The sequence below is a fragment of the Alosa sapidissima genome, chromosome 13 (genome assembly GCF_018492685.1).
Source record: "Alosa sapidissima isolate fAloSap1 chromosome 13, fAloSap1.pri, whole genome shotgun sequence".
NCBI lineage: Eukaryota > Metazoa > Chordata > Actinopteri > Clupeiformes > Clupeidae > Alosa > Alosa sapidissima.
Window position 1 is genome coordinate 35,701,934 of NC_055969.1, and position 15,000 is coordinate 35,716,933.

At 43.1% G+C, this 15,000-nt stretch overlaps 1 protein-coding gene across 4 annotated transcripts in view; it reads left to right on the forward strand.

The window, feature by feature from the left end:
* The window catches only part of LOC121679669 (astrotactin-2-like), a 542,058-nt gene that overhangs the window by 300,861 nt on the left and 226,197 nt on the right, over positions 1-15,000 (forward strand). For all 4 annotated transcript variants that reach the window (XR_006021382.1, XM_042058566.1, XM_042058564.1 and 1 more), the window contains one exon: positions 450-600. Coding sequence is in view for 3 of the 4 variants with exons in the window: in XM_042058566.1 (XP_041914500.1) it covers positions 450-600 (151 nt within the window). In the remaining variant the exon portion in view is untranslated. The remainder of the gene's footprint in view (positions 1-449; positions 601-15,000) is intronic.

Below are 15,000 nucleotides of genomic sequence, written 5' to 3' on the forward strand. Positions count from 1 at the left end.
ATTATTATTAGTCACACATGGTGGACAGCTGAACCCGGCGAGACGTTTTCATTTGACACTGCTTATTGGTCATGCACCCGCTGAGCTAATGAAAATGTCTAGTTACACTTTCACTGGGCCACTGGAGGCGCTCGTAAATTATGGGCCGATTACTGGACGCTGTCGTTGAGGGCCCTTCTTTCTTGGCCGTTAGAGGAGGATGTTGATGTCATCTCATAACATGCCGGCAGCTGTAACATCATCATCTTAATGGTTTTGCTGAAGAGAATTGAACTTGATCTTAGACCACTGGCCTGCTGTGTAGAACCAAAGTAGAACCTGCCCTTTGTTTAGCTCTGTTCATGTTCTGATGTTCTACATGTTCTGCTGTGTAGAACCAAAGTAGAACCTGCCCTTTGTTTAGCTCTGTTCATGTTCTGATGTTCTACATGTTCTCGGCCTTGTTGCAGGGAGGAGGCCATTATGTCCACGTACTTTGAGACGGTGGATGACCTGCTGGCCTCCTTTGGGCCTGTACGGGACTGTTCCAAGGACAACGGAGGCTGCCGCAAGAACTTCAAATGCGTTTCTGACCGCCGACTGGACTCGACGGGGTGCATGGTGAGTTTAATTGACCCTCAACGTATCTATTTGTCCGTTTATCTCTGGCTGACTGGTGACTGCCTGGGCCAGCTCGCCTTCCCCTCCACCTGAAGATCTATCTATCGACCTTTTCTTTCTTCTCTAGTTGTCTGGCCACTTTAATATTCTCACTAGGACTGACCTCATGTTATGTGTTTTGTCTGGCCACTTTAATATTCTCACTAGGACTGACCTCATGTTATGTGTTGTGTCTGGCCACTTGGAGCCCTGGGGCGTCACACCCAGCAGGCTTCTTTTGCCCAACCTGCCTTGCGAGTGTCCCTCCAGACTCGTCTGCGTCTGCCTGTGTGTGTGTGTGTGTGTGTGTGTGTGTGTGCAGGCCCCAGTGAGGAGGGTGCTCTCCGGCAGACAGATCAGACAGCTTTGATTCGAGGCGTAGGCTTGCGGAGCGGAGTGGAAGGATGAGCAGCGTAGGTGGCAGATTTATACGAGGAGGCCGAGCGCAGAGGCAGGGTGAAGGGGGATCTGGGAAGGAGGTCGGGGGAGTTTGGAGCAGGCCGGGGTTGTAAACCAATTAAATTGATGAGAGTGCTGCTCTCCCCGCTGATGGATGGGTCGGTCATTAGAGGGCAGGCCATGCTGTAATTTGACTGCTCTGGCCACTGTTTGTCATTTAGAATGAAAGCCAAACACTGATGCTGCAATTTCCTTCTTTTTGTGCCACCCACCCATCTTGTCCTCCTGCTGGTACAATACCTGTGTTGATTGAGTTAAATGGCCGTCCTGTCATGTTGTTTGAGTTAAATGGCCGTCCTGTCATGATTTGCATTATCATGGGCACGTGTGAAACTATTTCAGGTCAAGTCTGTAGGCAGGCAAGTACAACAGACCAAGCAGAAAAACATCGCCAGTGATATTGGTTTTAGACATGTCCGTTTACAACTTGTCACAGTGTGAGTCACAAAGCCAGTGATATTGCTTTTAGACATGTCCATTTAAAGCATGTCACAGTGTGAGTCACAAAGGCTGTTATTACCAGTAACATGACTGCTATCAAATCAAATCCGCTCAATATTTCCATTCCATAAAGTTTCCCATGAAAAGTCAAGTTGGTGTGTGTGTGTGTGTGTGTGTGCGTGTGTGTGTGTAGCTTTCAGACGGATTTTTGAGTGTCAGCAGTAACATTTTTGATTAACTTAAGTTAATTTTTACTCCACGCCATCTCTGGAACGATTTTCAGTAATATTTTCAAAGCAGTGAAGCAATAGGTATAGACTTTTTTTTCTGTAAAGAGCTACTGAAATCAAATGCCCTTGCTTCCATGGGGAGAAGCCAGCGCATTGCAAGGTGGCGTTTCTCATCTTAAAATTCAGCGCGCACTTTGTGCCTGATTGAACTCGCGGTCCCCTTGAAACCGCCGGAGCCTAATAGCAGTGACGACTATTATATGAGTCCCTCAACATTTTACAGCCTTTCAAAAGCTGGTCATGTGTTGTGTGGTCCCACAGGAGTTTTTTGGTGGTGCGGAGAGCAATATTGCCTGAGCCCTTTATGAGATTAAACCGATGGTATATAGGAGCGAGAGACATCTGCCAGGGAGGTTGGAAAGTAAGAGTGTATTCGCTTGAAGGACAAAGACAGACTCATCTCTAATGGATTAGGTGTAAAAGGCAGTCAGTATTGTATATTACTCGCTTCAGAATGTCCTCCGCGCCTTTGCAGAGCACAGGTTGGAGTTTGTCAGGGGTAATCTTGTCATCTCCAAGAAATGGCAACAAAGGAAGTTACCCTCTCTCTCTTTCTCTCTCTTTCCCTCTCTTGCTCTCTCTCTCGCTCTCTCTCTCCCTCTCTCTCATGCTGAGGAATCAGTCTGTTCTGGGCGCTTTTAGTGCTTTTATATATGTGTGTTTTTCATGGGCTCTGGAGTTAGAGTAATCCCTTTAAGGGTGCTCTCCCTAAGCTCTTATTAGTGGCGGAGTGGAGCGGAGATGGTGGGGTAAACCGCTTAAAGTTGCCCCCCTCGACAGGGGGCAGGGCAGGTGGGTGGAGATGGAAGTCAAGCACCACGATGCTAGCGTAAGATTGGCCTGTATCAAGAGGCAGAGCCAAAGGCACACCATCCTTACTGGCAGATTAAGTACGACATGGCTGACTCAGCCTGTCTCTAAGCAAACAATGGCTTCACGAGACCAGAGGTGCGTTCAAATTTCCCAAACAGCGGCGAACGTTAGTGGTGAACATGTTTTCCTTGAACAGGTCAATTTGAATGATTTGGTGTTAACATTCCATTTTGCATTGTTGCTTTCTTCAAACTCACGTCCAGTTCCATTGTATGTTTGCGGAGAACTACCTCCTCAGACTGTTTGCGATTGTTCGCAAACGTTCACCAAAAACTCAAGGCTAATGGAAAAATGGTTGCAAACGTTCACCTGTGTTTACAAATTTGAACGCACCTCAGGTGGTCTAAACGTTATTAAAATAGTCACCTAGAAACATATTAAAACAAACAAGAAGGTTCCTAGGTCTCCATGGAGACCCACACAGCTACACACAAGAAGGTTCCTAGGTCTCCATGGAGACCTACACAGCTTTTGGATTTCACTTTACTTTTCAGCCTGCTCCTTCGGGCTCTGCCGTCACGAGTCAGAGTGGATTGTGGGTAATTGGCAAATGCTAGAAAATGTTGTCAGCTGACCTGTAGTCCCTAGTCAGTTCACATTTCACCATGTTGTTGCTTTTTTTCTGTTGACATGTACACCATATGTTAGTGTATGTACATATCCATTGTATCTAGACATGTATGTTAATATATGTGCATTAACTCTACACAGATCTGGAACCATGGTAATACAAATGCATGTATGTATATGGTTTCTATGTTCTTAATGGACATCTGTGTGAGTGGTCTCTGCTCAGATGTGTGTGTCGGGGTCCTGTGGTTTGCTCTGAGCTGCACCATCGATCCTTCTGTATTAGCCTGATTAAAGCACAGGCCACAGAAAAGGATGAGCAGCCCTAAGGGCCATCGATTTAGACTGTCACCATGGTGTGTGTGTGTGTGTGTGTGTGTGTCTCTGTGTGTGTGTGTGTGTGTGTTGCTCTTGTTCTCTTCTTAGGGCTTGTTGTAAAGTGTGTCATTGCTACACTAAAAGAAAAACACCTCCTCTAGTGAGGCACAGCTTTTGCTCTGAAGTGGCTTTTTCTGTTCCACTGTATCAGTTGCACTTTGGCTGTAAGCTAACCTAGCGCTAACGTGTACAGGATGGCTCCTTTCTTCTCTATATTCCAGCGCTAATGCGCTAACGCTGTGAGCTAGCCTAGCGCTAACATGTACAGGATGGCTCCTTTCTTCTTTAAATTCCCATGCCGTTCTGGGCCGTCTCTATGGATCATTAGCATGCTAATGTAGAGCTCAGTGCAGGTGAGTTAAGACTCTTCTGCATGTTTTAATGAACCCCTTTAACTTCCGTTACATCCTCCATCCTGACGTCCGCTCTTGTGAGGACACGAGGAGGCAAGTGTGAAAACGCTGAAGGATCCCCGTGAGAGAGTGATGTCATCTTCCATTACATGAAGAGCAGAGAAATGGCCTTAGAGGATCACGGTGCTGTGTCTCCACGGTATGGAAGCGGCACATCTTGATTTATAGCGGTCAGGCGCTCGGACGAATGCTGTGTCAGTTCTACTGAGCTCCTTGTGCTTCAAAGGTCAACTGCAAACCTTGCGAGTGCGATATCAATCAATTTGTCAGTTCACAAATTAAAATCAATAATCCAGAAATTACTGAAATGCATAAATCTTTTTTTTTTAAGATGAATTGGAAAATTCCATTACTTGGGCCGTGCTGTAGCCCCAGCACTCCAAAGATAATTATCCTGAGCATGTGGTAACAGGTGCTATTGGCTGGCACCAAAATCCCATTAAAATGGAACCGTGTAAAATAATAATAAACGTGAAATCAATTAGCGGACTTACCAGCCTATGCTGGGAGCTGGTTTTAGCTGGTTTGAGCTGGGTGGTCAAACAAGCTGGTCAACCAGCAAACCACCTTAAGCTGGTCAGACTGTTTTCTTCAGCAGGGATGTATAAATAAGAGAAAGCTTGAAAACCAGTAGTTTGTCCAGTTTGGAGAATGTATGGTTCAGTGTATATAAAGTATACACTGTGTTTTGTTAAGGACTTGGTAAGGACAGTGTATATAAAGTATACACTGTGTTTTGTTAAGGACTTGGTAAGGACAGTGTATATAAAGTATGAATATCCTGGAGTTCATACCAAACACAACTTTCCTTTTTTCATTAAAAGGTTAATGTGTAGAACACAATTTCAGAAGAGACAGGTTGCCATATGTATCATCTGATGTATTCATTTGTGTGCAAACCATTTAGCATATTCCATCTAGCAGGGGAATTGCTCTGTTTTGGAATGTCCCTGCGGAACCTTATCAGCTGATGAATGTAGCTAAGGCCAGTAATGTCACACTCTCAATTTGACATCCTTCTCTGGCTGTTTGATGGTTCTTTATTGAAGTGAGTCTTCTTATAAAATAAATAAATACATAAAACATAAAATACATAAAATCAATGTCTCCTAAATACACTTGAGTGGCTCCATTAAAAGATAACAGTTTTAGGAGGAATTGTAAATCAATATTGAACTTGGCCGTCAAGGCCTTGAATAGGTGGCAGTTATATTGATGAAAAGAAATAATAACTCAACTCAATTTGCTCAAAGGTTACATTGGCTATTTCAGCTGCCCAAGAAGGAGGGTGATTTCTACCTCTTTTGAAAGGTGCTGCATCAGAGCCCTGATTTGCTGGCGACCCAACACCTTCCCAGCGGTCAAACGTAGAGGCCACGAGTCCAAGTGTTGGTGCACAAACCAAGTGTGTCATTAAAGCGACTCAAGCATGTTATTTATGGAGGCGATTGCACTGTGTATACAGTACCTTTCATATTGCTGTGTGTGTGTGTGTGTGTGTTAGTGTGTGTGTAGGTGTCTTCATCCTTACATATGTACTGCATCTATGTATGCAGTATGTCACTGTTATATCCAGCATATGTTCAGCATTGTGTGCAAGGTCTGTGTGTGTCTGTGTGCATGTGTGTGTGGTGTGTGTGTTTGTGTGTGAGTGTACATATGTTCAGCATTGTGTGTAAGGCTCTCTGTCTGTCTGTGTGTGTGGTGTGTGTGTGTGTGTGTGCGTGTGCGTATGTTCAGCATTGTGTGTAAGGCTCTCTGTCTCTGTCCAAGTGGAACATTCCAGGCAAATTAGACATTGTGCACAGCGTCGGCTGCTATGATCGCTTATTATTGTGAACAGCATGGGCTGCTATGAGCACTTATTTAGACATTGTGGACAGCTTGGGCTGCTATGAGCGCTTATTTAAACATTGTGAAGAGTGTGGGCTGCTATGAACGCTTATTTAGACATTATGGATAAGGGTGTCACGATTTCGATTTTATTTCGAAATCGATCGAAATTACATCTCAATCTCGAACTTCGAACTTAAAAGTAGAATCGACGATGCAGCCACACCCCCAATGTCACGTCCAGCATATATGCCAAGACGCACAAACACACACGCACGTGCTGAACTGCAGCTAATTGTAGGCTGCAGCCAGTTAAAATATACACATCAACCTACCGAAATCAAAGCCCCTCTTGCTACTTTGAAATCACCGGTGTGGAAGTATTCATTTCTTCACATCAATTAAAACTAACTTTGCCTACTCAACTTGCAAGTGAAAAGGTGATCTTACAGTCCAAAGTTACTTTAAGGCTTAAAATGCACATTGATAAGTATTCCATGAACACTAACCTTGGGTCTCTTCGGAGTGTGCTGAAACAATCAAATTATCATTCTGTGTTGTTTCATTTCACTATGTTCACGTCTCTGTTTTAGCCTAATGTTAGTTCTGTTTACATTACAACCTCGCGGTTGGAACGGTTTCAAAATAAAAGCCCCCTGAAACAAAAAAAGGAGAAGGCCAAAAAGAGTAAATAACATATAAGTAATGCATTAATAGTAATATTAAAAAAAAAGATCGAAAATCGAATCGTGACTTTAAAATCGAAAATTACATCGAATCGAGGATTTGAAGAATCGTGACACCCCTAATTGTGGACAGTGTGGGCAGCTATGAACGCTTATTTAGACATGGTGAACAGTGTGGGCTGCTATGAGCGCTTATTTAGACATTGTGGACAGCGTGGGCTGCTATGAGCGCTTATTTAGACATTGTGGACAGCGTGGGCTCCATAATCCTATGAGTGCTTATATAGACATTGTGGACAGCGTGGGCTGCTATGAGCGCTTATAGACATTGTGGACAGCGTGGGCTCCATAATCCTATGAGCGCTTATATAGACATTGTGGACAGTGTGGGCTGCTATGAGCGCTTATATGAACCCCTCCAATCTGGCTTTCGACCCCACCACAGCACGGAGACAGCGCTCATTAAGATCATGAACGACCTCCTCATAGCTGCAGACAACGGCCTCATCAGCCTTCTCATTCTCCTAGACCTATCTGCAGCTTCTGACACAGTCTCCCATACCATCTTGCTTCACTGTCTCCATGAACACTTAGGACTCTCTGTGTGTGTGTGTGTGTGTCTGTGTGTGTAACTTTGTTAACTTATCCACACATTTATCTTACTTCCAATCAAATTAATGCAGCGTTATTTTTTTGACTAGAACTGTCGCAGCAGAGGCCTACTGATTAAGTAGTGTGTGTGTGTGTGTGTGTGTGTAGTCTGTCAGCCTGATAGCGTCCAATGGTGCAGGGATGGACGGGGAGGGTCAAAGTTATGCCAGCGGTTTATTCCATAGACTGTATATATAGAACTGGACAGTGTGCCGTCTGTTAAAAGTGATGCGAGCGTTAGTCCAGAGCCCCCTGGTGGCTGGCTGCAGTACAATGTGTAACTCCGCCCATCCCCATGTATTTCAATGGCCAAGTAGCCAACTTTCCGTGTCACTTTTCTCACCTAAAACTATTTTTGTATCAACAACATTTTATTCGAAAAAATAGTTTTCAAGATGCTTCAATACACACAATTTTTCTTTTCTCACTGAAATTATTTTTTTTAATGTTATATTAACAAATCTAAAAAGGGTGTGTTTACACCTATGATTGATGAAGAGACATCGTTGTTAGTTGTGACCGATTCTTTGTGAAAAAAGATATGTGCTGTTCTTTCGTAGAAGTATATTAGCTCATAGCATGCTACATCATGCTAGCATTAGCCAGTTGATAGGTAAAGTAAAAGGGCTCTGCTATATTGATCCGAAGTGACGTTAGCCCATAGCTGTCAACATTGAGCTTTGAAAATAAGGGAGATTTCCCGGGTTTCTCACGCAGAATACGGGAAAATGTCAACATTCGTCCCCCAACGTTGGAAGGGTTGCAGTATTAGTCCGTTTCATAATTGCAAACACGTGCATTGGTCAGCTAAACAATACAACAAAGTAGCCAACTTTATTTAGGCCTTACAACAGCCTATATAATTTGGTCAACTTTATACAGCCCTAATAAGGCTAAAGTTTTGTAATCTATGCCCCCGTGCACTGTCATTCTCTCTCCTGCGCAAATAAAATGTGTGCGTTCCAAGTAGCCTAGTGCGTAATTCTTCTTCATAAAGTTGAACAAATGCATTTGGTTATTTTAGAGAAAAATATAAACAGCCTGTCATGCAGTTTATGGGCTACAATGCAGAGTTGGGAAGTTAGGCCAACTTGAAGTGAATATACAAACAGGGAGAATTCTTTCTCTACTCGTATACTGTAGCTAAATAGCCTGGTAGGCCGACACACACAGTGCGTGCGGCCGTACACTATGCAGGTGCCACTGAATCGTGCTCTCATGAGTCACGACAACCACACTGTCATCTTAAATAGTCTCACTGTCGCCTTCAAGCAAGCAAAACGATGCTTTGAAAACATCTGATTCTCTGGAAGGGCAAGGGGTAGCAACAGGACAACAGTACAGAGACTGAAAAGTCCGATGGTAGAGCTAATGTTATGAGATTGTTAAAATACGGGATATTTACGGGAAAATATTAAAACGGGAAGACAGTGGGAAAAAAGTTAAAATATGTGAGAAACCCGGGAGGGTTGACAGCTATGCGTTGCCATAGTCACCATCAGTCCTACTTGTTTCAAATGGTTTAACGTAACCAGTGATTGCCGCCATCATCGTCGCAACTTCATTTGAATACACTTTGTCACTGGAGAAGGCGATGTTAAGTTTCATTAACGTTAACTCTTGCTTAGTTTTGCGAATGGCAATAACCGCCACCTAGCCTGCTAGGTCGACAACCTCGGTATGCCCATTTATGAATCAGCCCGACAAATAACGTTACTTGTGTTTTAGTGAACACATTATTGGACCATAGCTTAACGTGAGGAGGGATTCAAAGTTACAAATGGCCAATTTGCTTAGTATGCTCAGAACAGCGGTATCTGAAAATGCGTTAAGGTATCGTTGTTACATGCGATTGCACTGCTGGAGAAGCATTTTGCATTGGTATGATTTGATCAGGTCTTGCCAGTGATGTGTAAATCCTCCCGTAGACGTACATCATTTCAAAATAATACGTCTAAATTGAAAACTGTGACAACTCATTGATAGGCTCTCTCAATATGTCTGTAATCGTATGCCTCTACCACATGCTTGCTAGTCTTTCACCAGAGAGGGTGCTCCATTATAAATCAAAAATGTAATACTGCAGCCTTCATGTCAGCTGTAAAAATATGAGAACATGGACCTACTACATCAGGATACTCTGTAAACATTTTACACATAATCAGAAAGCTACTTTGCTGTTCAGTGTGTGATGTGTTTACAGTTTTTTTCAACTGCTTACACACTAAATCTTTGCTTGTCACACAATTTTCTAAACATGTCCTCCAAACATCATAACCCGACACCAAATCTGCAAAACCATACACTAATTCTCAGTGTTTGACTCAGTTTTCAATTGACTAAAACACATTTTGCAAAACACCACACACAATTTTCTACCAAACACACAGGAAGTAACTTGATTTCGTTCTTCAAACACAATCCATCAAAATGCCACACTAAATCACCAGTGCTTCACTCTTTCTCCTCACATGTGTAAACACTCTTTACTTTACTGAACACCATCCAATCATTGCCTTAGTATATGGCTATGAATAGATGTAGTCTCTATATACTGTAGGTATGGACCCTTTCAATCTGCTCCTAGAGGATTTCCGGTTGAAATATTCAGAACCATTGCAGATACTTTGAAAATTACAGTAATCGGACTTTAGCTTACAGTAATGTTCTACAAAAAGTTGACTTCATGTAAAATTTGTCTTTTTACTTTATTTTTGTTTGTCCCTATGTTACAGTACCATTAGCTCAATACATTTTTCTGTGCCTCCAGAAATCCCTAAGGAACTCTTACTGTAGAATTGTTTGTTTCTGCAGTTGAAAGGGCCTATAGGCCTATGAATACATACTGTACACGACCCCCCCCCCCCGCCCCACACACACACACACAAACACACACTTGTCTTTGGAAAAAACAAAATCAGTGTTCAAATCAAAACTAAATCAGTGTTTTCAAAACTCCATGTACATCTGGTGGTCACTGTATTCTTCTTTGCTTTTTTTCTTGCTGTAAAATACTGTTTTCTGTATTCGCAACAGCAAATGATTTGGGAAAAATCACTATTTTTGGTTTCAATACTGCTTGCATTTTTACTGTGTATTTCAACTTCTCTTTGTTGATACCATAACTTTCACTCTTGTATGGAAATACATATAGAAAGCCTAAGACAGAAGAGATTTAGGTTTTTGAGCAACAGTGTGTACATGATGTATCCAAAATGTCATATTATGACAAAAGTGTTTGTAATGTGAGGCGAATGTTTGCTTTAAAGATGTGTTTTTGACATTTTGAATGTTGTGTGTCATTTTGCTGCAGATTTGAGGCATTTTGCATTTTGTGTGAGCAATTGGTACTACGTTTAAAGAAACATTTTTATTCTTTGTTTCAAGTGCATAAGAAAATACCACATTATGATGATGATGGTTATGGTTACCCTTAACAAATACAATATAATACTTAAAACGGGGATCAATCAATAGCCTAATGAAATAAACAATGAAAATGAGGGGGGAAAGCAATAATAAATAATAATGCCCATTCAATCAATAATATAATAACAAAAACATGGTAAGACTACATTAAGGAGAATATCAATAATAAACAATGTCAAATTAATCAACAGCCTATAATGAAAATAAAACAGTACTACTGCATACAAACCATAATGTATAAGAAGTGCTTAAAAGACCAAAAACTATCACAAGAACGAAGAGCACTGGGCAACTCATTCGACCAACATGGAACCACTGAGGAAAAGAGTTTTGAATTTGACCTAGCGTTTAAGACTGGTCGACACAACAGACGCTCATCAGAAGACCGCAGTGGGCGGTTGGGGGTGTATATCTTGATCATTGAATTAAAATAACAAGGAGCAGATAAATTTAATTCTGGCTACTGTAGGGAGCCAATGGAGAGTAACTAGGAGAGGAGTTACGATGTGTCCTCTTTGGCTGATTGAAGACCAGTCATGTTGCAGCATTCTGAATGATATATCACACAAAAGAAATAAAAAAAAAACATTCAATATTGATTTAGTATCAACCAATAATTATTCTGATATTAATATTCTTGTAATGTCTACATCTTTGTGCAGACTACAGTTAAATACTAAGCAATGTCCTCTGACTTAAATACCAAGGCAGTTAAATGACCGTGGTATGGTATAGTCTACGTGATACACAGGACTACACAGTAAACCCATTTAAAAAGCATCATCTCAGTATACCCATTTAAAATAGGCAAGGATACATATTTAATAACATTTGGGGTTGCTCACAGTATACCCACCACTACAACTAACTAACTAGACTACACCACTGGTTAAATGGCGCATTGCAATTTACAATTTGTGTGTGGGCATACAGAAAGTTGAAGTTTGGGTGACATCAATAAAGAAAATAGAAACAAAGGGATGTGTACAGCCTCAAGTATGAATGAGGTTGAAGTATGAAAGGTTCAGAGCAGCGGCAGACCTTTCTTGGTGCCACGCAAGTTATTGAAAGTCATGTGTTTTCAGAACGTAGTGGTGCTGTGCCATGTCCCATGTATAAGGGGCTTCAGGTTGATCCAGTGACGGTGGGTGATGATGTCAGGGAGATGGATGTCAGGGGACTTGGAGAAAGGGGGAGGACATGACCACTCAGACCACTCCAGCCAAACCACTTCACGTAGGCATTCCCTTGCTTGCAGACTGATGTAGACCATGGAGACCACCTTGCCGCCATCTCCAGTATATTCAGCCATCACCCATATCTTACCTGCAAAAAGGAAAGTTACAATAAAGTTAGTCAGACAATTTTACAACATTACAAAGCATCTAATCAGGCACTCAACACCACTAGTAATACCAATTAATTAAATATATGTGTGCAATAAACTTCACAGCCTACCTAATGTTAACTACACATTTAAATATGCGGTGTGAATGTTATTAACTTGCGTCAGCTTGAAAAATAACGTTATCAGTATGACTGATCATGGACGTTAGATGACAAACTAAGGTCTTTCTCAAATGTTCACCGATATCCCTGAGAAGTGACTGGTTCTTGGCGTAGTGTTTAATGCAGGCGTTTCATTTATCGATCATTCACTTATGCGGTCTACAACTACCGACCTACCGATCTATTTTTTACAGTCTATCTATGCTACCGACCTAGCATCACAGAAGTAGCTCTAACAGAGGTGTCTGTCGTTAACGTTAGAAAAAATGCAGCGCTGGCAAACTGGCTAGTAGTTACATTAACATGAGGTTGATGAGGTCCATGCTTCACATTATGTTAACTTGCGTTGCTTTATCACATCATATACTGTACTGACTGTCTAGTGTTATTAATCCCCATGTACAGTCAATGGTTACTCCATGTTGAGATGGCATACATTGAGATATTTGAAAACAGCAACAACTAATAAAACCAAGTATATCATGCATCGACTGTTACGGGAGCTGTGTGCTAATCTTCACTTCAAAGACTAACTTAGCCTCCCGTTAACGGTAACGTTAATGTAGCTGCTAACGTTAGCATGTAATTCGCTGTCCGTATTTCTGTTGTTAGCTCATTAGTATTCACCATACTAAATTGTCACAGTCTATAATCAACATAATAAGCTCTCTTAGACGTATTTAAGAACACCAATAGACAAAAAAAACTTTTCAGTTGATACGGAACACTTACCAGACAAGAACAAACCGATTGTTGTTTGTACTGTTTAGCTAACTCACAGCCGCAAAATTCATCCAGCCAGCTAGCCTTCGGCGTCGAGTCGACCTGCGTTGTGGAAAGGAGAAGGGGGCGGGTTTCACTCGCTGAGTGGCAACTGAGTGGGCGTGCCTGACCGCGACTCCTCTTCACTGCGCATGCTTCAACTTTTGCTGCGCAGCCGCACTTCAAATTGGCTCCAAATTTCCCAAGATGGCGTCGCCTCGGCGGCTTCAATTCCATAGAACACTGCAGAATGCAGCCACACTGTCCAGTTCTATATATACAGTCTATGGTTTATTCACTTGTGTGTGTGTGTGTGTGTGTGTGTTTGTATGTGTGTAAGCGTGTGTGTGTGTGTGTGTGTATGTATGTGTGTGTGTGTATGTGTGTGAGCTTGTGTGTGTGTGTGTGTGTGTGTGTGTACCCATGAACTGAGACCAGAGGCATAGGCTACTGGATTTACAATGCCGGTATCTAAGATTGTTTGTGTTCAATGAAATCTATTGTAAAATGTGAACACAAATAAAGGTATTAATATGTATGTGTGTGTGTGCAGTATGTGTGTGTATGTGTGTGTATTGAGGCTGCCCGTCTGCATCTCCTCATGTTTTATGTATGCCTGTGTGTGAGCATTGCCCGGTTGGCGCTCTCTGTCTGGTTCAGCTGTGACCAAACGCATTATGCGAGACGACAGCCATGCCCCTCCACGGGGTTGTGTGTGTGTGTGAGCGTGTGTGAGACCACAGCCATGTCCCTTCTAGGAGCTGTGTGTGTGTGTGAGCGTGTGTGTGTGTGCCTCCATGGGGCTGTGTGTGTGTGTGTGTGTGTGTGTGTGTGTGCCTCCATGGGACTGTGTGTGTGTGTGTGTGTGTGTGTGTGTGTGTGTGTGTGTGTGTGTGTGTGTGTGTGTGCGCCTCCACGGGGCTGTGTGTGTGTGTGTGTGTGTGTGCACCTCCACGGGGCTGTGTGTGTGTGTGTGTGTGTGTGTGTGTGCCTCCATGGGACTGTGTGTGTGTGTGTGTGTGTGCCTCCACGGGGCTGTGTGTGTGTGTGTGTGTGTGTGTGTGTGTGTGCCTCCATGGGACTGTGTGTGTGTGTGTGTGTGTGTGTGCCTCCATGGGACTGTGTGTGTGTGTGTGTGTGCCTCCACGGGGCTGTGTGTGTGTGTGTGTGTGTGTGTGTGTGTGTGTGTGTGTGTGTGTGTGTGTGCCTCCATGGGACTTATCTGCAGACGAGTGCCCTCAGCCCCCGCTGAGTCCGGACCGTCGCTGCGGCGACAGGCTCATCACAGCGGTGCCTCCAATGCAGTGCCCACGCAGCAGTCCCCCATCATTGCTATTGTGTCCAGTCTCTGGGCTCTTGTCAGATTGGATGACGCAGACAGGAGGTCACTTCTGTCTCCATGGTGCCAGTGTTAGTGCAGCAATGCCTACGCAGGTCAGGTCACCTCATTTTATTCCTTTCATTGTTTATTTGGTTTGTTGGTGATGAATTCACTCGTTGACACAGACAGGGCTCTCCTTGACCCTAGAGTACATACTGTATCATTAAGCCTGCTATGTGAAGGTTGTGTAAGGTGAAGATGGCTGATGGGTGGAGTTGTGGTTGGGGGTGGGGGTGGAGGTGTGGTTGGGGGGTGGAGGTGGGGTTGGGGGTTGGGTTCGGGGTGGGGGTGGAGGTGGAGTTGGGGTGGAGTTGGGGGTGGAGGTGGGGTTGGAGGTGGGGTGGACATAGACAAACAGCGAAATAAGTAAAATTGTACTCAAGTAACCATTCTAACTTGGCTCTTCTTGTTATCCAGTGAGGAAGTTTATACTGAGATATAACTAAATGATGTCACTATAATAAGCATTCAACCATTCTAACTTGGCTTTCCTTGTTATCCAGTGGGGAAGTGTAGGCTGTACTGAGGTGAGCTGTGCACCAAAATGAAAGAGTAATTTCCATATGCATACGTGTGTGCGTGCGTGTGTGTGTGAGTGTGTGTATGCATGCGTGCGTGCATGTGAGTAATTTCCATATGCATACGTGTGTGCGTGCGTGTGTGTGTGAGTGTGTGTATGCATGCGT